The sequence below is a fragment of the Corythoichthys intestinalis genome, chromosome 5 (genome assembly GCF_030265065.1).
Source record: "Corythoichthys intestinalis isolate RoL2023-P3 chromosome 5, ASM3026506v1, whole genome shotgun sequence".
NCBI lineage: Eukaryota > Metazoa > Chordata > Actinopteri > Syngnathiformes > Syngnathidae > Corythoichthys > Corythoichthys intestinalis.
The window spans coordinates 17,366,309-17,389,833 of record NC_080399.1 but is presented as its reverse complement, the minus strand read 5'-3'; the positions used below and the strand labels follow the sequence as shown (position 1 = coordinate 17,389,833).

Genomic DNA, 23,525 nt, shown 5'->3' with positions numbered 1-23,525 from the left:
GGCAGGACACCTGCCTAAAACCTTTGCACAGTACTGTATATATATATATTTTTTATTATTAAATTTATTAGGATCATGGAAGCTTCCACTTGGGGAAAATATATACATACAGTATATCCTGTATATACATAATATAATAAAAATATACAGTACTGTGCAAAAGTTTTAGGCAGGACGCCTGCCTAAAACTTTTGCACAGTACTGTATGTTAAATATTACTATTGATCCTGAAAATATTGGTGATTATCTCTGCATTTGGTGATTTTTGTGCATCTAGTGTAAAATCTGAGACTTTTATAGCCATTTTAAGTTGTGTTATATAAAAAATAATTAATCGGGATTTTATAAGGGAACGACTTTGAATTTTTTTTTTTATGCTGCTGCTCATGGAGACTCAAATATGGCTAAAGTAGGTACCTGTTTTGGTTCTCGGTCAGTAGCAGCTTTGGTTTTGAAAATATTTGAATTCGAAGTTTTTGAAAATAGGCCCCCTAAGAATCAGCCCCGTTTCCCGTGTCTTATCAATAGGTTATGAAGTCTATGATACATGCTAAAACATTTTTATCCAGCTGGCAGGGTTAAAAAAAAAAAGTGAGGTTAGCAGAAATGACACCATTAAGCTAATTGCTCTGACCACCGATAGGCAAGCATCGACTAAGCCTGAAGCGTGGGAAGGAACTTGCGGCTTTATATGCAGTGCTGGGGAGGCTTACAGGAAATAACCAGGAAGTGCGACACTCGCACGCTGCAGACATTGCGGGGAAAAGGTTGGTACGGAACGGCCTCTGACAGCATGCCTTCCCGGAATCTCTTCAAAGCTGGCTGTAGTTTTGTGTTCAGGTGGGCCTGATGGACTGCGACAGACATTGCTGATGCAACAGAAGAAGTGGTGACTATATTGCGCAAGCAAACGCAATGTTGCATCATCACGGCTGCACTTTGACCTCTTCGCTAGTATTATGTTATTCACTACACTGAGGTGGAGGAGAAAGCAATCGTGCATGTAGTACTGTGCCTAAGGCTTTATTTATTGTGTTTGTCCATATTACACATAAGTGTAATAAATAAATGTTTGTCCACTCATTTACAGATGTGAATATTTGTAAGATGTCACTTCACATGGACACAAATACTCACAAAATGTACTCAGACCTTAGTGTCATTGCATTTGCTATCCGGTTATGAATAATGAAGCGCTTGTTATTACTTTCATTGTCTAATATTGAACTTCAATATCAAAAACTGGCTGCTCTGAAAAAGCCTGAACGGTGGTCCGTTGTAAAATACGGAGGCAACTTCAGCATATTGGACTTTTTGTTGTCACTGCGTAATTATTGCATCAGTGTTGTGAGTTTGCCGCCGGTTGTCTGCAGTCAAATAAGCACACCCACAAAAAAGTCATGTTCCACCTAAAAGCGTGTAATTACAGGTTGTTGAACACAATTCCTATCATGGTGCATGTGTTCACTTCACAACATAAAGCTATTACCTCAATAGATGGATTAAAAGCTTACTGGTTAATGGCTAGCATGTGTCTGTCAGATGTGTTCAAAGGGTGTGAAGGTTTTTTTTTTTTTTTTATATATATAAGTGGTTAACTTTTCCGCTTCAAATTTTTGATTTGTTATGAACAATGAGGATGCAATCAATAATTTTGTTCATTGGTTATTATTGGATAGCTTAAAGTTACTTATTTTGTGGTCACAAATTATTATTGAGTGTGTGTACAATTGTTTGTATTTAGTGGCGACAAATTTGTATTTTGTACACAATTTATACCACAATTAGATATTTTGTGTGCATGTTTTGTCTACTTTTTTGCCTAAATGGAGTAATCTGTACGCATATCTACTGTATATTTCATTGTCACATATTAAAATTTCATGTGTATGTTAAACTTGCTTTGTTCCCATAGATTAACACTTTGTGTGTTACATCTTTCTTGTGACAGGTTCATCTTTTCTGCTCCATGTCATGTCTGGGTCTCCGTAATAAACAAATGGGACTTTTGCATAATAGCCCTTTTTTATGGTTGTTTGCTGATTCAGACAAAATCAGACATGACATCACAGGCCTGCTGACACATAGACAATTGCAGTCAGTTAGTCAAGCAGCAAGCCAACTAGTCAAGCAGTCAGTCCGAGGTTGGGGAGGTGGGTGTGTAAGTTTGTAGACAGCCCGCTTCACCACCACCACCTTTGTCTGTCCAGACACAACAGTGGTCGGCCCCTTGCCCCTCACAATGGCCCTCCATACAAAGGCCCACACACGGGGACAATGGGCCCAGCTCAAGGTGGGGGTGGACGGTTTAGGCTGAGGTTACCCACTTGCACACTTCAGGATCGGACCCCGGCTTGTGGCCCCACCTAGCATACACACATGGCTGCAGGTGTCTTCCTGTGGCTGGCTCACAGGAAGTGGGGAGACAACAGAAGACACAGGTGGAGCGTCATACTCTAAAGAGGGGATGGATCTTTGACGATTACAACAAAGACAATTTGTCTACTCACAGCTGTTTCTTTAAAGTCACGCATCATATAGTTTTAGTCATTATTCACTTAGATAATTCATATAATTCACATAGGGATTTAATTCAAATAGTCTTTTCTTTCACATTTATGCATGGTTTTCTGCAATCTTCATATATACGTAATGAGAACATTTTTTTGTAGCATTCACACATTGTAATATTCCATTCCCGGACACGAAAAATAAAAATATTCCATTCACACACATACATTCATGTCTTTGTGTTCAAATACATGAAAACTATTTCTTATAATTCGTATATACACACATCATTTAAATTTTTTTTTTTCATTCATACACACAAATAATTTAACCCATCGGCTGTCACCGAGGGATACACGTTCAATCTATTTTACCTGACACCAGTGAATGAGTTAATATAATCCCCAGATTCTCACACAGTGTAAATACAAATATGAATGTTAAATTTAATCATGGAACTGTTTATAAATTCATGTAAATCTTGGTGACACACATACAAGGGCCCTATAAGGCCAAATTGTGTAATGACAACTTTATATAAAACAGCCACTACATTTGTTTTCAAAGTTTAAAACTTTCTTTGCCCATTATATATCTTTTAATTCTGTTTATTTCACCTCTGCTGTCATTGGCTCAAATTTTACCTCCAGGAATGCTGTTCCAGTGAAAAGTTACACAATGTTACTGGTTGGAAAGAGTGGTGTGCTCGCTACTCGCGCTTTGATTGGATGAGCCACCAATCAATCATAGCACTCCTCGTAGTTTACTCATGGGAGGAAAGATTTCCCCCTCGGATATGTAATTGTTTAGAACAAAACAAAAACAAACCACAAAAAATATTAAATTTCAATTTCAACTTTTTTAATGGATTGCAACACAATACAAAAAACAATGCACATCAAATATTTTAATGGGCTCAGTTTGCAACCTTGTTGATAAGAAAAAAAAAAAAACTACCACAAATATGCTTAAAAAAAATTATAATAAAGTAAATGCCACTTTGGATAACCGTGAATTTAAAAAACAACCTTTTTATGTTCTAATTTGAAAAAAAAAGCTTGACATAAATAAGTTAGTATAATTTCTCAGTTTTTTTGTTTTTGTTTTTTTACAAAACAATGTACAAAGCATATATTTACACCAAATTACACAGGCAACGTGACTGCATTTCTGAGACGACCTGGTGTTCCTCTATCTGGTCCAGTTGGACTAAAGGATCGGAACATTAGGCCACGCCACAGAAAAAAAATAAAACAAAATAAAGGAGAAGAAAAAAAAATAAACGCTTTTAGATACCACAATGAGCATCCTCAGCAGGCTAAACACATATATATAAATGCTGATTTAGTTCAAGGTTATCACAAAGTCAAACTATGTGAAGTCAAAAGAAGCACTTTGTGGCCATCAGTTTGGTCTTGTAAGAACATTCAAATGCAGAGTTAAGGCAGGCGACTTGACAAACTGGAGGACTAAACCACGCGGCCAGCGAATTTTCGCACCGTTTTTTCTTCAAAACGTACCCCACAACTCTATCGAATAAAGGCTGAGGTGTGCAAGGAAAAAAACGAGGAACTCAAAATTCCGAGAAACTGTAAGGGGGAAAAAAATCCTCCATCACAAGTCTAAGGGCCATTTAAATAAAATACAATAAGACAGTTTTGCAATCCTGTGAGGGGAACATAAAATAGTCGCTACATTTGTACCGTTCTTCACTGAATTTTTTTTTTGAAGATGAACAAGTGAAGATACACTGTTGAGAAACTGAAGCTAAATATACGTATATATTGAACTTATATACTTCTATTTGTTTTTATTGTGTCAAAGTCAAAAACTGCCTTTAAGTAAATAATAAAACAGCATTTTGGAATCAAACTACACTGCAATTCTTCAAGTCAAATCAAAATTCACACCTTGTTTTTTTTTTTATATATAATATATATAAGTATAAAGGATCTGTTTTTCAAATCACAAAGTTGTCTTATGTGCTACATATGGAGAAATTATAATTTATATAAACACAGGTAGTACAAAAAGGAGCAAATAAACAGAAATTAAACCTAATTGCACACTGCTACATTGACTGCTTTTCAGAGGCAGTAACTTTACATAAAATAATTTGCTTTTGAGTGCCACAATTTGTATTTTTTTTCTTCTTTTAGTGTTTTTTTTGCTTATTCAGTGCTTCAACAGCGTCCTCGCTGATATGTTTCTCATAATGTGTGTATTTCCTCTTCTTCCATAATGAGAAAAAAACAAAACCGAAAAGTCGACCAAAGCTGGAGGGTTTCCCCACCGGCGCACGCCGAGGAAGTGCATCTTGAGCTCTGCGTGAGGCAAAAAAATAAACACATTAATTCAAAAGAGGCTCGGCACGTGAAGCTGTACATGCATAGCATAATGCATAAATCGATTATAGACCATTAATAATATAACGAGGAATGCATGGAAGATAATTACGAGATTTTTTTTTCCCTTACCTTTTCGGTACATTTGTATTTATGTTTATGACGTGAACAGGATTACTTTAACAAGACAAAGCAAGTGGCAGCAAAAGTAATGCAACATTTAAAGTACGACAAGGACTTTAAAAGAAACCCTAAAAAATTTGAGTTTTACATTTTTTTTCTGTACTAAAAGATGTTAAAATAAAAAATAATCAAAACAACATGTAATCACTCTGAATAAAAATAATATCAAGGGAAATATGATATTCTGGGCATGCATTACTTATCCTAAAATAACTACTAAACTAAAAAGTACTCGATTTGGACTTAAAAAATACACTATTAAGTACAGTAATATTAAAAACCATTCAAAATAATGATAAAAAAAAACACTAAGCAGTTTCAGACTACATTTAAAAAAAAAAATCAAGTTTAAAACTCTCCACAGGGACAAAACTTGCAAATAGACTTTTAATTTACGAGCATATTCTATCCTTGCATGCAATGCATCGCCGTGTAAATTGTGCAAATATACTTTAAATGAAGCCTAGAAGCACAAAACTGTAAGTTTGTGGCGTTTTACAGACAGGGGCGTCGACAGATGTGCGCGTAGAGAACAGCCCCCTCCCCCAACCTCCTCCTTGCGTGCACGCGCGTGAGGGCAGTGGCTGCTGACGTGTTACTACTACTACTACTACTACGCTCTCCGTCGCGCACGCGAGTTGTTTACAACTTTTAAACCAGGTGCAGCGGAAAAAAAAAAACTTCTCGCGCACACGTTTGTGCGTGCACGTACTGTACGTGGCCAAAACAAGAGTTCAACTACTAGCAGCACTTTAAAGCGTAGTAGTAAAATCTGACTACATTTCCACCGTATGTAATTTATCAGCTCCTTTACTTGCTTACACAATAAATGTATATAGTTTAATTCTTTAACGCCTGAATTTCCCCTCCAGCAATTAATAATATTATTTTGCATTTACATTTACAATTAGTTGTCGTAATAAAGTGTTGGCACGCCATTTTATGATGACAACAGTCACGTGAAGCCCTTTACAACCAAAATAAATCCTCACCGTCCGTCTCACGTTTGTCTCCCCGGGCTTCCGCTGCTCTTTCTGGGCGTGTGTTCGGAAGAGCGGCTCCGGTTCGGACACTCACTCGGGCTGCTGTGCGACCTCTTACTCTGCGTTGAGGGCTCTGGGAAAAGCATTAAAAAGTGTCAAAAAAATAAAAAAAAATGGAGGACAAAATGTGAAGTAGTCCGTTAGGGGGATTAAGTACCGGGACACGCAGGTCGCTTTCTAGCTGGGGTGCACTGCTCCGGGCATGACGTCGGCCCACCGGTTCGCTCGTCCGCTGGCGGCACGACAACACAGCGGTGGTTCCCGTTTACATCCACACCGTTATAGCCCGTAGCCCCCCGCCCCGTCCGCGGCGGGCGAGTATAGAAGTCCGGCACGTCGCGACAGTCCACCAGCTCCCAGCGGAGCCCGCCGTCGTTTTCCAGCGGGTCGTCCGAGGCGAAGTCGAAGCTCCACTTAGCCGCGGCGGCCTCCTCCAACTCCCGCAGGTGTTCTTTTAAATCCCGCCGGAGCTCGTCATGGTCCACCGAGCCGAAGAGGTTGCGGCATGCTGACGGCTTCGGGTGCACTGACAAACGCGACTCGCTCCGCTCCAACGTCGGGCTCCCGCTGGAAAGTCGAACATCTGACATTTTTGCGTTTTGATTTTATCCCCCACCCCCCCACCACCACCGAAAAAACACACAAAAACAGCCGGGAGCGTCCACTTTTTTCGGGGTGAAAAAACAACAACTCTTCGCTGGGCAAAATGAAAAAAATGAACGCGATGTAGGATGAAAATGGGGGGGAAAGCCGTTCACGCCATTCAAACGTTAACTAAAAATGCTGTACGTCGCTTCCACCAACTCGCAGCCGCTTCTTGTCACTTTAAATCCGATGAAAAAAACAAAACAGTGAAAAACTGCTCACAGGACCTTCTCTGAAGCCAATATGGCGATTGAGTAGCCCTACTTTGCGTTGGAGAGGTTGACTGCAACGGAGGGGAGAGGCGTGGACAAGAAAAATGATTGACACGTGGGCGCCGTTTAAATATAAGACGAGCGCTGATTGGTCCAAAGCACTTTAACCCCGCCTACTTTTCTTAAGGTGACCCACGCAAGAAGAGAGGGCGTGACCAAACAGCCACCTTGTTTGTTTTGCTCAACTCGCACCCATTTTTGAGGAAACAACATGTGACGTACAAAGGAACTTTATAATTTTAAACTTTATGGACTGGCTATTTAATAACTACTGTTAAAGCGCAGTTTTAAAACGTGCTTAAATAAGGAAAACTTCATACAAGCACAACGCTGGTTCAATTTTGGTAATTTTGTACACATTTAGTCTACAATCATCTTGTTCAAATACATTTTAAGTACAATAGTGAATGATCATGTTTGTGCCATTGACGGTCATCGACGTCGAAGTCATATTGACTAGGAGAGGCTGGCAGGGAATAATGGCTGCTCACCCTCCACGAGTCCTAGTCAAAATGAATTGGACGTCTATCGCCGTCAATGGCAGCAAATCAGTTAAGAAGCTGTTCAGTCTTCCAAAAACGATACAATTTTCTTCCATGTGAGCTCATCTACTGTACCTTTTAGGGCATGTCCTTGTCCCAAACCATTTTTAAGGGCAATGCCTCCCCCTGCTGGTCGTCTCTCAAACACTTCCAGCAGCAGTTTAAAAGTGAGCAGGCGAAGGGAAACTTTTAAATTAAAATACATTTTAATTATCATGATTAGATAAATACATTATCCCTGTACAATAGTTATACACAAACAAAAAAGTCACTTTCAAACACCTTTCAGATACTAAGCCATTTGATAATATAGTAGTTCCTTTTGCCCACTCGTAGCAGTGTTAGCCCATTACCAAGGATGTGGATTTTGGGGATCAGTACTTGCTCCGGGTTGTCCGTCCGCTTGTGGTTGAGCCACACAGCTCCCTCCGAAACCATCCGATACCTACAAATTGGGGGGGAAAAAAATAAAGCTCTGACACCAACATCAGCAATCCAGGGTCTTTGCAGGGTTCAACAAGCCAAATTTAAGCCTTTTAAAGACTTTTTAAAAATACTATAATGAAAAAAATGTAAGACCCATTTCACATTGATACAGGCAAAAAACTTACAAAGGATTTGAAGGAAAATTGGAGGCCCAGAATTACTTGCAGAGTATATAAATTTATTCCCAGCTCTTTCACATCCTGATACAAAATGCTTAACCTGAACAAAAAACACTAGAACTTCTGTGAACCAACATGTGAACCACAAACGTCGTTTGCTGCTGGCATTATATGACTGCCTTGTCCTTTTCAGATTTGCAATGGGATTACAATGTCTTGATACCAATGCTTCAAGTTTTAAAATGTTCTTGCAGGAGTGTGGTTCTAGGAGTGTATCTCTATCGGCTTTAACCATGCGCTGAACTGTACGTTAAGCCACAAATCATTAAATTTGCACTTAACCATGTATGTAACTACTATAAATCGGTTCTGTTAAGTTTTCTCCGCTATGACTATGCTAACTAAGCTGTCAACACGCAACTGAGCGAGCACACAGCAAAACCTGCTAGTGTTCGATAAATTCTGACCGGGCAACACAGGTAGTTCCGCTTTGTAGTTACTGTAGTTATCGTTTTATTTCATTTGTATGTTGATGACTGTCAGATTTATTTTCCAATGGCACAAAATCGCACTTTCTGTGAACTCGTTGAATGCCTCAACGATATAAAGTCGTGGCTTTCACTTAATTTTTTAAGTTTGAATGAAAGCAAGACTGAAGTCATGGTGTTTGGACCAAGTAGCCAGGCCTCCCTGATTGTTTACCTCGGTTCATGGTCTCTGTTTCTTAAGAACTATGTCAACAATATGAGGGTCAAATTTGATTCCGATTTTAAATTTGAGAACCAGATTTTTTGTGTTGTACGGGACTGTTTTTATCAGCTTCGCCAGATTGCTAAGGTGAAATCTATTGTTTCACTCTCTGATTTGGAGAAATTGATTCATGCTTTTGTCATAACTCGGCTGGATTATGGTAATTCTATGTATGCAGGCGTCGGTCAGGCTGCACTGGCTCGTCTGCAACTTGTACAAAACTGCTGCTCGACTCCCAACTAGAACCCACAGGTGCGAACATATCACCCCGATTTTAGCATCTCTTCACTGGGCTCCCAGTACATTACCGGATACATTTTAAGATATTATTATTTGGTTTTAAATGTTTGAATAATCTTGCGCCGCCATCTGTCAGAACCACTACAGTCCAACCAGAAGCCTCAGATCAGCTGACCACCTGCTTCTAGAAGACCCAAGATCAAGGCTGAAGCTTAGGGGTGCCCGTGCATTTGCAGTGATGGTGCCCAGGCTGTGGAACCAATTACCTCTTACTATTAGACAGGCCCCTTCACATACAGATTTCAAATCACGCCTCAAAACATTTTATTTTTCTTCAGCTTTTAATGTGCAATGACTGTTTATGACCCCGTCTTTTATTTATTTTATTATGTGTTTCTTTTATCTTTGAATGTTAACTTATTTTGCTGTTTTATGGTATGTAAAGCACTTTGGACTCCTTTGCGGATTTTTTAAATGTGCTATACAAATAAAGTTGATTGATTGATTACTTTATAGTGTCCTCAAAAATTGAAACATTTAAAAAATTTATGGGTGTTTGAAATAAAAGTAACGTCAACAGATTTTTACGACCTTTCATAAGATTTTAGGAGAATTTTAGACATTTTAAGGCCTTAAATTCAAATGATTCGATTTAAGACTTCAGACTTTTTAAGACCCCGCGGATACCCTGGCAATCAATTCCTGTGCAACTTGTTTTCCTGAAGACAAAAAGTGTGTTGACGTGACAAATCAAGAGATGGATGACTTCCAAAGGCTCAAAATAAGAGCTTTTGTGAATGGATTGTGGTGAAGACCTGCCTGACGCCACACTCAAGCGGTGATGAAATTGTAAGTGTATATAATTAGCATGCTCTCCCATGTGAAATGACTGTTTTGGTGGTTGCAGCCAGCGCCTCATGACTTTTATTATCCGTTTGGGTGCTCAAGTGCAACAAAGCGTGAAATATGGTGCTTTTCACTATTATTTTTGTTTGTTTGTTTCAACTGTTCCTTTAAAACTCCTGTTAATATTGGAAAATCCACTACATAAGAAGAGGGTTAAACATTTAGCAGAAAAATATATATGGCGGAAAACACAGACAAGGCTGAAAAAGCAGTTTCTGCTCTTGCACCCCTCCTTAAATAAACTCCTGTATTTTGTGTTAGATAGAACAATATGTCTATATGCTGCCATAGTAGATTCATGGTGCATTAGCCCCTCAGCTATTTTTAATTTGTCCGTTTTTCCCTGGAAACCCCCGTTTACAGATGTCGCGCAACCGCTTTTGTTTTAACCCAGCGAAGGTTATTAATTATATTTATTTCTCAAAATGTCTGTCATTTTTAGCTTAGAATCATTAATTGGTGTCTAACATTTCGTTAAAAAAAATAAAATAAATTATTCATTCACATATTTTAAACTTTTAAACAAATGACATCACATTGAAAAGGTGTCTGTAAAAAGTCACGGATATCTACCTCATAACTATCGCTTTATTGTATTTTTTTTGTTAATGTCACATTTCCTCTGTTATGTTAGATGATAAATAATCGATCCAAACAAAGAAAAAATGAAAAAAAAGTTTAAAAGGGTAAATATATGAAAAAGAAAATCTGGACCACTCCTTGATGTCTGCGATTTCTGCATCGCGACCCTTGTTATAGGACCATGTTTCACCCATAAAATCCCAAAATAATCCGTCTGTGGCCATTCACATCTGTGTCTTGACACTCGATGATACATTGAGTTTTCGGATCGAAACAAGGTAAGTATGTGACAATATCTCGTTAAAATCATGGCGTCTTTAATTCTGCTCTCGCGTGCTCTAGCCTCCAGTTGGGGTTTTACCGTTTACATTTTTTATTTATTTATTTTTTTTAAATGCCCTCCCGTTCAAAAATTTTCTTCCCCCAGAAAATATAGATTTTAAGCTTTCCAATGATGTATCACACATGCATATAGGACAATTTTTAAATTTGGTCAAACTGGGGGTCTCAGAGCGGAACTTCAAGTCACCTGAGTGTTTTCTGCCATATAATAAATCAACACATATGTACCCTTTGGGACCCTCTGGGATGGCGTTGACCATGCGGCACGCGTTAATGACGCTGGTCCCCGGCTCCAGCAGCAGTTCATGAAAGGGAGCCTCTCTGAAGAGCTCCTGCAGCTCAAAGTCGCTCATCTCCTCCAACGCCTGCACGCTGCTGTGGTACAAAATGTTGGTGCATCTGCAGAAATAACATTTAAAACAGTGTTGTCAACCAAACATCAAACTTCGTTTAGGACTTTTTGGTACAAATACTGTATTTAACTAGAGCTGGTTATTGTTAAGAATATCCCAATTTGACTTAGATTATTGAGGTTGTGACTTTATTACATTTTACATTGATTGAAATAGGTTAAAGTCAATCAATTCAGTAAGAGAAGAAATAGATCCTCCTGTAGACTGTGACTTCAATGTTCGGGGAATCTACTGAAAATTGACTTTTGACCATTGTTGTTTTGTCAACAAAAACAATAATGAAATATTTTGTTGACAATTTTTTTTTTAATGACGATAACAAGGTAAAAATGTGCCTTGTGACTAAAACATAATGCGACAAATGCCTGTTTTTGTCTGACGAGACGAAAATGCGCCATAGCTTCCATCAAATGTTCACAATGTGTGACATTTTCTTATTGAATGTTTAGTTAGCCAGCATTGTAGCAGTGTTTGGTTGTGTCATGTGACATTCTGCTTCCACCCCCAATAGAGGTGGGAATCTTTGGGCACCTAACGATTCGATTACGATTCAGAGGCTCAGATTTGATTATAAATCAATTATAGATGCTACCCACCCGCTTTTAATGTTTTGTACATTAGTTCCAAAATTGTTCAAAAATCCTCTCAGGCTAAACCAAACTAATATTTCAGTATCAAGTTAACAGTTAAAAACAAATAAATAAATAAGTAAATAAAATACTGAAGTCCCCATTCTGTATCAGTAGCTTTATACTACATTCAATTAATTTAATGATGTGAATCAACCGATAAGTTGTTAAAATTCCTCCTGTTACTCCATAATTTCCCTTCTGTCTACTTTCGAAATGTCCAAGTTTTAAAACTGCTTCATCATTTCAAGATAAAGTCCAGATTTTGCCGATTTAGGAGTATTTTAGATAAAAAGTTAATTAGGTTCGCTACAACAGAGCCTTCTAGAGAAGTCTACTGCTTTAAGCCGTCGTCTGTCATTTCGCATCTAGTTCTACATATATGTGATATCTACCGTAGCCGTCTGTGGCCGTATGTTTGTAGAAACTAGCAACTGGGCGTTGTTTGAAGCAGCTGTCGGCCGCAGTCAGGCATTATTGTTTTTTTTATCTAGCAGCATGAGTTGAACATGATATTTACTCTCGGTCCGTTCCTCATTGCGTCCCAAAGACCGCGCTGTGTTTTAGTTCTGCTTTACCTGGTGTAATTCAATAATCGGAATTTGGATGCTTGTGAATCGTTCTCGAATCTTCCACGGCCGAATCGCGAATAATCTAAGAATCGGAAATTTCGCACGCCTCTAACCCCCAGGCACCGGTGTCCTTTCCAGGCTTTGTCTTAAAACACTTGGTAAGACCTGTTTTCTTATCTTGGCTAGAGAGAATATGCAATGTTGCTTTAGCCTTTAAAGGTCTGTGTTGAGACATCATCACACACTGAACGAAACTCGTACAGTTAGCATAGCAGTCGCGTTCTCGTTAGCATTAGCATCCAGTGTGACAAGCGTCCTCTTAAACTGTCGGGCAACTTTTTTTAACGTGGTGTAACATGGCGTTCAGATGGGTATAATTAATTGAAAATAATGTACGATTTTCCTACCTAGTGTGTATTATCATCAGCAAGTTGCTTTGTCCTTGTACAGGTTTTCTACAGGTATCAGCAAATCTTATTTAATGCTTATTAATGCCACTTTTAATTCCACTTTAAACAAATTTAATGCCTATTCCCAAATGCAGAGTTTCACACACACAAATTGTAAGTAGTTATCCGATTATGAATTTTTAACCGATAATTAATATCCCGGTATTGTCTTAACTCTGAAAATCCGATACGGATATCAAACCAATACAGATACTGTGCATGTGGTCGTGGACTTAACATATTATGGCTCATTGTATAGTGATGCTCCACTGGTTACTTTAATAATGATAAATGTAACAACTTGAAAAATAAGAGAAAACTAACTGAAGTTATAGAAAAATGGCCTATATTGCACAACTGTATTGTTGAAATCTCCGAAAATTTGCTGAAAACAGTGCAAACATCAGTTTTTTGGATCAAGTGTAAGTGCAAAGTATAGCACTGCTATATCCCACTTGGCTCACACAGTACTTCTGGCTCAATATAAAGGCACACAGCTTCCTTACAGTGAATGACATATGTCATGAGTTTATAATTCATTATTTTTAAATCATTTATTGTTCATTTAATTTTTGCAACATGAATGCGAATGGTCTGCTCACATAACAAATCCCAAGCATTTTAGTTTGGAGACATCTAATGGTCAATATGTTTAAGGCTTCAACATAACTGAAGAAAACATGCATGCTGGTCCACTACCAATTATGAAAAACCGATGTTCATATTAGCCTATATCATTTTAAAATGCTTTTATCGGCCGATAATATCGGCTAACAGATAATATCGGACAACTGTAATAAATCATGTAAAAAAATTATTAAAAAATTGACTGTCAAGTTTACATAATTTTTAACACTTCCAACATTTAGTTGAATGCTTTTTAAGGCCTGAATTTTGACAAAATCAATTTATTGACTTTTAATGCTTTTTAAAGACCCTCATAAACCCTGTTGTAGACGCTACAATATGTGTTCGCCTGTCAATGTTCACTTCAAATTGTTGGAAATCTTCATTTACTTTTGGATTAAAGCTATTTTAGCTTTTAATTTTGCAGACGAAAACATTTTGAGTATGCATCGACTAAAGCTAGACAAAATTTGAGTTTTTGTCAACGAAAACTAGATGAAAACAAACACATTTTGAAATGACTAAAGTATGACTGAGTATTTTCGTACAAAAAAACTAAGAGGAAAATTAGAAGGGCTGCCAAAAACAACACGGCTTTTGACCTTACTTTTAAATATACCCCTGCGTTCTGCAATTACACAGTACTGTAATTCAAATAGTCTCAAAAAGTAATTTTTAAAAGTTGAGGGACCGTATTACTCCTTTTTCATAGTATTGGTGGATGACTACAATCATGCACTCTTTTGAAGAGTGAATGGAACTTGCCCTGCCGCCCCCCAAAAAATCAATCTACAATACAGATGTGGAGAGCAAAACAGGTTCTACCTTTTGGCACTCTCCAAGCCATCCTTCCCGTGAACCAGTTTTGTGACCTCGGCTGCCAGTCGTTTATGTGCCAGTCGTTTGCCAGGATCAGCTCTTTGTTGCTCCATGAGGCTCTCCACCTCAGCCAGAGGAAGGAAGGTGAACAGTTTCAGGTACCTTCAGGCAATACGGATGAGTACGTCATGCAGACACGTTGCTTGGTAGTTTATCAATTTTGGTTCACCCACCTTTCTATGCTGGCATCAGGCTGCCGTAAGAAAAACTGGTAGAGATCAAACGGAGACGTCCTGTCACGGTTGAGCCAAATTGCATTTCCTGCAGTCTTGCCCAGTTTATCGCCTGTCGTGCTTGTGACCAGCGGGAGGGTGAGACCGTACACCTCCTCACCACTCACTCTGGGAGGGGAAAAAAAAAAGCACTTTTCCGTATTATGATTTTTCGTTGACGGGCAGAGGACATTAGTACTAAATGCTACCTATCCAGGTTTGCAAGGACAAGGGACATACACTGAAGTTTATTTGCTGTTCCAGAGCATTGTTTCGAAATTTAATAGTTAGGGTTGTTCCGATCATGTTTTTTGTTCCCGATCTGATCCCGATCGTTTTAGTTTGAGTATCTGCCGATCCCGATATTTCCCGATCCGATTGCTTTTTTTTGCTCCCGATTCAATTCCAATCATTCCCGATCATATACATTTTGGCAATGCATTAAGAAAAAAAATGAATAAAACTCGGTCGAATATATACATTCAACATACAGTACATAAGTACTGTATTTGTTTATTATGACAGTAAATTCTCAAGATGGCATTTACATTATTAACATTCTTTCTGTGAGAGGGATCCACGGATAGAAAGACTTGTAATTCTTAAAGGACAGATGTGACTTTGTATATTGTGACTAAATATTGCCATCTAGTGGATTTTTATGAGCTTTCAGTAAATGATAATTCAGGCATTTAACTTCTGCCCAAATGCATGATGGGAAGTGCACCCATGACTGCGTAGTGCTACCAATTGATATATCTTCTCTGCGTTGAGGACAAACTCAAGGTGTAAAACAATGATCAATTGCTAATTGGCATCCCCACATTGCTTCCCATGATATATCTAATCGTGGGGAGAGGGATTGTAAGGCTTTAGCCAATTAAATGGAGGCTCCAAAGGCTGCCAAAATTCACCCTACCCGTTGTACGCTGCCTTTTATCTCTCTATATGGGTAAAATAGCTCCATTACAGCTTGAGCGCGACAATGCAAGGGTGGGTCGTGCAGCGCATGCATTATTTCCCTTAAATATTTTAACGTGAAACATTTTTTAAAAAATTAATTACTGCCGTCATCGGGATAAATTTGATAACCAAACCTTAAGCCTAAACTAAAGACTCTGAATGAGTGTAACATATTATGTTTGTAACGTTAAATACAATTAGAAATCGATTCAATTAAAAAATATATAAATGTTAAAAAAAGCCATGTCCAATATTTTTTTGCCGATTCCGATACTTTGAAAATGACGTGATCGGACCCGATCGATCGGGACATCTCTATTAATAGTCATGGTTTAATGACCCCCATAAAATGAGTTCGAGATTACAGTACAGGTAGTCCCTGGGTCATGACAGACCCGATTTACGTGATTTTGACTTAATAATGCCAGTCTCTCTTTTTTTCTTTTTAATAATGTTGACATTTGTTTTGTGATGCATGCTTTTATTTTGGCGCAGGAAGCGGAGAGCAGATAGTACCTCCGCACGCAAGTAGGAGCTCATGTACACACGAAGAAGAACGTATTTTCACACACAAAGAAGAGCGCATGTACACAAGAACGTACTTGCGCATGCGCACACACACGAGGAAGAGCCATTTGCTCCCACGAAGAAGTCGCACAACTGTGTGAGACAAAGTGTCGCACTGCAAGCCTGCGCACACATTTGTTGCTTGTGTAACATCCACAGAGGCAAGACCTGTATATAACACCTTTAGTACTGTTTATTGTGCATTTTTAATTGTGGTTGAATACTTGGGGCGTGCTGTTGTGTTTGTTTTTGACGATGTGCGGACGCTAACTGAGACACGCTTATTGTTTGTGTGAATTCTTTTTGCTGTATAAGCAGCTAATTATAAACGCAAATTTGAATTGCTGCATTGAAGCATAGACTTCATAATTATATTGATGGGTCACAGTCAACAGGCACTGCGCCACGCCTTCAAGTAGGGGGCCATCCCACACGCCGCTTTAGTTATTCGCATTCGGTCGCAGCTACACATGCAGCGATCCAACGCCGGATTTAGGTTGAAAAAGTACAAAAACTGGACCCCATACAAACAGGAAGGATTGTCTCAGGAGTGATTTGTTCGAGAATTCAAAGTAATTATTATATTTTTCGTACCATGCATGCATTTTGAAATGTTGTGAAAAAAATCAAAGGGAGAAATTAGCCGCTCCGGCATTGTCGTCATAGTTCGCAATATTTATATATAATAAATGCTAACTGCGCGGTTTGTGCTTTAAACCAAGAAATGACACCGTTTTTCATCCATATCTATAAAGAACTCAGGGATTTAAGAATGTATTTACAAGAATTTTCCACGGAAAAAGCTCTTTGTTTACATAAGGCCACCGCTACATTTGCCTACTGACTAGCATCATAGTTCACAACATTTACGTAAAATAAATGCTAACTGCACGTTTTTTTTTGTTTTTTTTTGCTTTTAACCAATAATTGAGACTCTTTACGTCCATATCTATAAAGAATTCAGGGATTTAAGCATTTATTCACAATAATTTTCAACGGAAAAAGCTCTTTGTTTACATAAGGCCGTCGCTACATTTGACTACTACCGTCATAGTTGTGAAAAAAATCTATGGGAGAAATTAGCCGCTACGGCATTGGTGTCGTAGTTTGCAATATTTACGTAAAATAAATGCTAACAGCATGTTTTTTTTGGCTTTTAACCAAAAATCGAGACCGTTTTATATCCATATCTATAAAGAATTCAGGGATTTAAGCAGTTATTCACACACATTTTCAACGGAAACAGCTCTTTGACGGCCACACCAACAATGCAGGCCCCCTATTAATCGGCCCCGCGTCCTGTCAATATATTATGAAGTCTATGATTAAAGATGAAACGGATTTAATTTCATTTTTATTTTAGTTTTATTCTGCAAGTGTTGATGTCGTGAGAAGCTGAATAAAGTCAGCAAACCACACAGATGTCTGACGTCGTCATTTCAGAGTAGGGCTGCAGCTATTGATTATTTTAGTAGTCGATTAATCGATGAACTAGTTAGTGTGAATAATCGAGTAATCGGATAAGGAACATGAAAAATTAAAATACCTGAGCTGAGCCTCAAACGGTATAATTTTTATTTTTAAAAGAGGATCTATGTACAACAACAGAACAATTGGCTAACGTACATCGCATAGGTCCGCTAGCTTAAATGCTATAAAATGCTATCGTTTTTTAAAATTTTTTTTAGAATGCTCTTAACAAATGGTTCATATTCCGACAAAAAACGGCTAAATATAACCATAAACTAAATTACTAATGAATTAGAAAACATTAGCTTAAACAAAAACTTGGTTTACGTTGGTCTTAACAGGAAGCAGTTGGATTTAGCCATGTGAAATGAGGCAGACCAGAGGGCAGTTTATCCACCCTATCAATAAAACTAAATTCTAACACTTTCAAAATAAACCATTACAACGCCACTTAAACTGAAGAAATACTCGAGGCAACAAAATTTAATTCGAATATTTTATTCTAGTCGAATACTCAAGTTAATCGATTAATTGTTGCACCACTATTTCAGAGCTTAGCTCGTGGTCTAGCTAGGACTTAGCGACAACATCTTGGACAGTACAATGACGTATAGTACATGCTATTAAATAGTTATTTTGAGATTTAGGGGGTATTTTGGGGTATTTAAAAGGTTAAGTCCGACGTACGCGGAGATTCGGGTTATGTCGCCAGGTAGAATGGAATTTGTTCGTAACCCTGGGACTACCTGTATATGTAAATGATTAGGTATGATGTGAGACTAGGGCTGCAGCTATCGAAAGTTTAGTATTCGATTAATCGATGGACTAGTTAGTTCGAATAATCGAGTAATCGGATAAGGAACATGAAAAATTAAAATACCAGAGTTGAGCCTCAAACGGTATATATATATATATATCTTTTTTTTTAAATGAGGATCTATGTACAAAAAAAGAACAATTGGCTAACAAACACAGTAAAAGTCCACTAGCTTAAATGCTAGTTTTATTTTTACGATGCTCTTAACAAATGGTTCAGACACATATTCCCACAAAAAAACTGCTAAATATACCTATAAACTAAATTATGAATGCATTAAAAAACATTAGCGCGAACAAAAACTTAGCTTACGTTGGTCTTAATAGACCCTACCCACGTGACGTCACAACTCCGCTCTCCTGACTGGTGCCGCCCACTTGTGCGTCAACACATCGCGTTGACCTGTTACGGCTACGTACATTCCTCCTATTTACGGCGTGTTTTTCTGCTCGTTAACATTAATAATCAAAATGGTGAAGGCGTGTGTGGTGGTCGGTTGCAATAACAGAGAAGACAGACGGAGAGACTTGAAGTTCTACCGGATTCCGAGAGACACGGAGAGGAGAGAGCGAGATGGGCTGCTGCAATTCGACGAGAAAACTGGGCTCCAAACGATTACCACAGATTATGTAGTAGTCATTTTATATCTGGTAAGATGCATTTAATATATATTTAGAGGGTTTTGGGCTGACAACCACAATTAAGATCATTGCTAGGCTAATCGCCGACAACATACACGTATGTATGTATTGAGAGTGCTATCGCTAATCCATATAAACATTAAAAGCCCTAGCTCCATTGACAAATGACATGAAATACATTAGACTTGACAGTGGATGTTAGCAAGAACAAAAGATTTTGAATTGAAAATTTCGTAACTCACCTTCCGAGCACAAGATTCCTGCCGAATTTTCGTGTACGAGGACCTGTTTCACCCAACCAGCAACGTAGCATTTATAAGCCTCCAAGCTCTTAAAGTTTTTCAAACTTTCGTGAGAATAGTCTGATTTTGTGTGGACAAGATAGTTGTAAATATCAGGGTCAGGCAGAGACGGCGAAGGCAGCCGGTCAAAAATCATCGATTTAGGAATCAAATATGGATCTGGCGACCAGATCGAAGCTTTTCCACATAACGCCTTTTATGCAACACATCCAGTGAGTTTACGGCATCAGAAAGCACCGGGTCTTCCATGAAATGCATTTTAAATTCCTCGATCAATTGAAAACAATGCTAATACAGAGACAAAATGACGGACAAGTGGGCGGAACCACACAGCGAGCACGTGGTTTTATGACGTCGGTGGGTAGGGTCTCTAGGGAGCAGTTGATTCAGCATTGTGAAAAGAGGCTGACCAGAGGGCAGTGTATCCGCCCTAATCAATAAAACTAAATGCAAACACTTCCAAACTATTACAACCCCACTTTAATTAAACGAATACTCGAAGTAACAACATTTAATTCGAATATTTTTTCAAATCGAATACTCGAGTTAATCGATTAATCGTTGCAGCACTATGCGAGACTATTTACTTGTGAATAAAGTCGTGGCCGGACATGAGGTTTCCCAGCTGGTCGGTGCCCCCCAGTTGGATTTTGCAGCCGTATATTTGGTTCAGGTGGTGGAAGTCGTAGGCCTGAAACGCTTGGTAGGTGAACTCGGTCAGGCTCATGCCCTCCGAGCTCCGCAACCTGGACTGGACGCTGTAGCGGCTCAACATGGTGCCCATGCGAAAGTGCCTCCCGGCCTCAGCAAGGAACCTCACCACATTCCAGTCCTTGTACCAGCTCAAGTTGTTAAGTACCGTCACGGTCCCCAGCTTCTTGGAGCTGTCGTGGAAGTTCAGTTCGTGGTTGGTGAAAATTCTGTGAATGCCATCACGGATGCCGCGAGTGTTTGCCTCCGCGGTGTCTGCGGACAGCCGCTCCCGCTCGCTTGTTTTCCCGCTCGGGTCGCCTATCTGCGCCGTGGCCCCACCGAGCACCGCGATCACATGGTGGCCGGCGCTACGGAAGTGTAGCAAACCGATGAGGGCCAGCAGGTTGCCCACGTGAAGGCTGTCGGCCGTGGGGTCAAAGCCGCAGTACACGGTCTGAGCACCGGACTGCAGCAAGCGCGGGAGTCGGTCGCACGCTGCGTCATCCGGGAAAGACTCCTTTAAAATTCCGCGTTTATTAAGAGCGTGAAGTAGTCCCTGACATGCAGGGACGGTACGGTGAAATTTGCATTCGAGCGCGAAACACGTAGTTGGTTGAAAACAAGACCTACGTCTTAAAACATAGCGGCAAAGTTGAGCCATGGACGCCGCCATATTGACCACGAGCCTGCAAAAGGGAGGAGGAGTTAAGGTGGTGTGCCGGGTGGACAGACGACACAGAGCGCCCTCTAGTGCAGTGGGGAAGTAATGTTTATGTATATTTATTTATTTATTTTTTTCATTAACGAACAACAACATTACAACTAGGGCTGTCAAACGATTTACAACTTAAAAATTAATTAGTCGTAATTAATCGCAATTCAAACCATCTATAAAATATGTCATATTTTGCTGTAAATTATTGCTGGAATGGAAAGATAAGACACAAGACGGATATATGCATTTAACATACGGTACATAAGTACTGTGTTTGTTCATTATAACAATAAATCAACAAGATGGCATTAACATTATTTACATTCTCTTAAAGCGATCCATGGATAGAAAGACTTGTAGTTCTTAAAAGATAAATGTTAGAACAAGTTATAGAAATTTTATATTAAAACCCCTCTTAATGTTTTCGTTTTATTAAAATTTCTAAAATTTTCAATCAAAAAATGAACTAGTAGCTCGCCATTGTTGATGTTAATAATTACACCATTGTTGATGTTAATAATTACACCATGCTCACGCATTGTGCTGAACGCATAAAATCATATGGGCCCAAGCGCCAGCAGAGGGCGCCAAACACCAAAAAACCAGTAACAAGCGGATATTACACTGCTGTCATTTTAATCTGTTTGAGCGGGGCATGTGCGTTAATTACGTCAAAAATTTTAACGTGATTGATTTAAAAAATTATTTACTGCCCATTAACGCGGTAATTTTGACAGCCCTAATTACAACATAAGAGGCATGATACAATGTTAAACAACTTTAAAAGTAACAGACAGGAGAGAAATGGAGGAAAAAAAAAAAAAAGATACATAAAACAAATAATAAAAGAAAAACAGTTCTAGGGTCTACTAGCCAAGTCAAGCCGCTCAACAATTTCACACAGTTTCACTGCATTTATCCCCTACATATATTTCAAAGAAGAAAAATAGTGACATAATTCTTTGTGAAAAATATTAAAATTAGGAATAGATTTGAAATATTTATTCTTATGTATGAAAAATTTCCCAAGAATTATAATTGTGTTGATAGCCAGGCCATGCGATGACTCTAATACAGAGATACCATATAAAACATTTTCTTTTGTGAAACTAGATAAATTTGCCAATTTAACAAATAACCAGGCATACAAAATTCTTCCCAGAATGCATTAACATATTTACAATCAAAAAATAAATGGTCAGTCGTTTCGATGTCATCATTACAAAAAACACAAGTTGTTGTGGTCCAAATTAAAACGGAGCCCTAAAAATTCTGCTGAGAGGTACACTTTGTTAATAATTTTATAATGATCTTCCTTTGCCTTCGGTAAAATTGGAATTTTAAAGAACTTGGATCTCTTAATTTCATCATCTTTCTTAGGAAAAAAAAAAGCAAAATAGAAGTTCTGTTTGACGAACACAGGTACATTTCCTCCACAAATTTTTTTCGAATTTTGACATTGGGTAATTTACAGTCCCTGACAAAAGTCTTGTCGCTTATCCATTTTGTAGAAACAATTGCTAATAATCTGACTTTTAATTTCTCAATTGGTTTCAGAAATGGCTCATATGAAAGCTAAGACTCTCCCAAATGATGTTGAATGTACAAAAATATATTTTAGGGCTGTCAAAATTATCGCGTTAACGGGCGGTAATTAATTTTTAAAATTAATCACGTTAAAATATTTGACGCAATTAACGCACATGTCCCGCTCAGACAGATTTAAATGACAGTAGAGTGAAATGCCCACTTGTTAATTGTGTTTTATGGAGTTTTGTCACCCTCTGCTGGCGCTTGGGTGCGACTGATTTTATAGGCTTCAGCACCCATGAGCATTGTATAAGTAATTATTGACATCAACAATGGCGGGCTACTAGTTTATTTTTTGATTGAAAATTTTACAAATTTTATTAAAACGAAAACATTGAGAGGGGTTTTAATATAAAATTTCTATAACTTTTACTAACATTTATCTTTTAAGAACTACAAGTCTTTCTATCCATGGATCGCTTTAACAGAATGTTAATAAATTTAATGCCATCTTGTTGATTTATTGTTATAACAAACAAATACAGTCCTTATGTACCGTATGTTAAATGTATATATCCATCTTGTGTCTTATCTTTCCATTCCAACAATTTATTTTACAGAATATTTATATAATTTACAGAAAAATATGGCATATTTTATAGATGGTTTGAATTGCGATTAATTGCGATTAATTACGATTAATTAATTTTTAAGCTGTAATTAACTCGATTAGAAATTTTAATCGTTTGACAGCCCTAATATATTTGTTTCACTTTAAAAAGATGTATCATTTAATGAAGACAAAGGTCAAATTTTGGCAAGACAAAATTTTTGTCGCCTACGGAAAGTAGTGAGAAAATTTAACAAAAAAATGTACTTAAAATACAAAAATATGTTACATAACATAAGCGAATTATGTAGTGGTGCTGTGAGATCCAAATGTAATATTTTGTATGACTTCCATGGGCTTCGGCAAGGATTCATACAATTTATTGATGAAGTCAACTATGAGGAATTTTGAGGTAGAGATTGAAGTATGCAGTGGAGCACCATCCTGCTGTAGAATTTGTCCCTTTTTAT

General features: G+C 38.2%; 2 protein-coding genes across 2 annotated transcripts; both read right to left on the bottom strand.

Annotated features, from left to right (window-relative positions):
* Positions 1 to 3,350: 3,350 nt before the first annotated feature.
* cdkn1bb (cyclin dependent kinase inhibitor 1Bb) lies at positions 3,351 to 7,022 on the bottom strand. The gene is made up of 3 exons (XM_057837907.1): positions 6,240 to 7,022; positions 6,032 to 6,155; positions 3,351 to 4,835 (listed from the first exon to the last, which is right to left on the bottom strand). The coding sequence occupies exons 1-2, from the start codon at positions 6,670 to 6,672 to the stop codon at positions 6,040 to 6,042; spliced, it is 549 nt and encodes a 182-aa protein (XP_057693890.1). The 5' UTR covers positions 6,673 to 7,022; the 3' UTR covers positions 3,351 to 4,835; positions 6,032 to 6,039.
* A 466-nt stretch (positions 7,023 to 7,488) lies between these two features.
* On the bottom strand, positions 7,489 to 20,920 carry yars2 (tyrosyl-tRNA synthetase 2, mitochondrial). Its single transcript, XM_057835723.1, has 5 exons — positions 20,095 to 20,920; positions 14,709 to 14,876; positions 14,482 to 14,637; positions 11,195 to 11,365; positions 7,489 to 7,986 (listed from the first exon to the last, which is right to left on the bottom strand). The coding sequence occupies exons 1-5, from the start codon at positions 20,871 to 20,873 to the stop codon at positions 7,827 to 7,829; spliced, it is 1,434 nt and encodes a 477-aa protein (XP_057691706.1). The 5' UTR covers positions 20,874 to 20,920; the 3' UTR covers positions 7,489 to 7,826.
* Between the last annotated feature and the right edge of the window lie 2,605 nt (positions 20,921 to 23,525).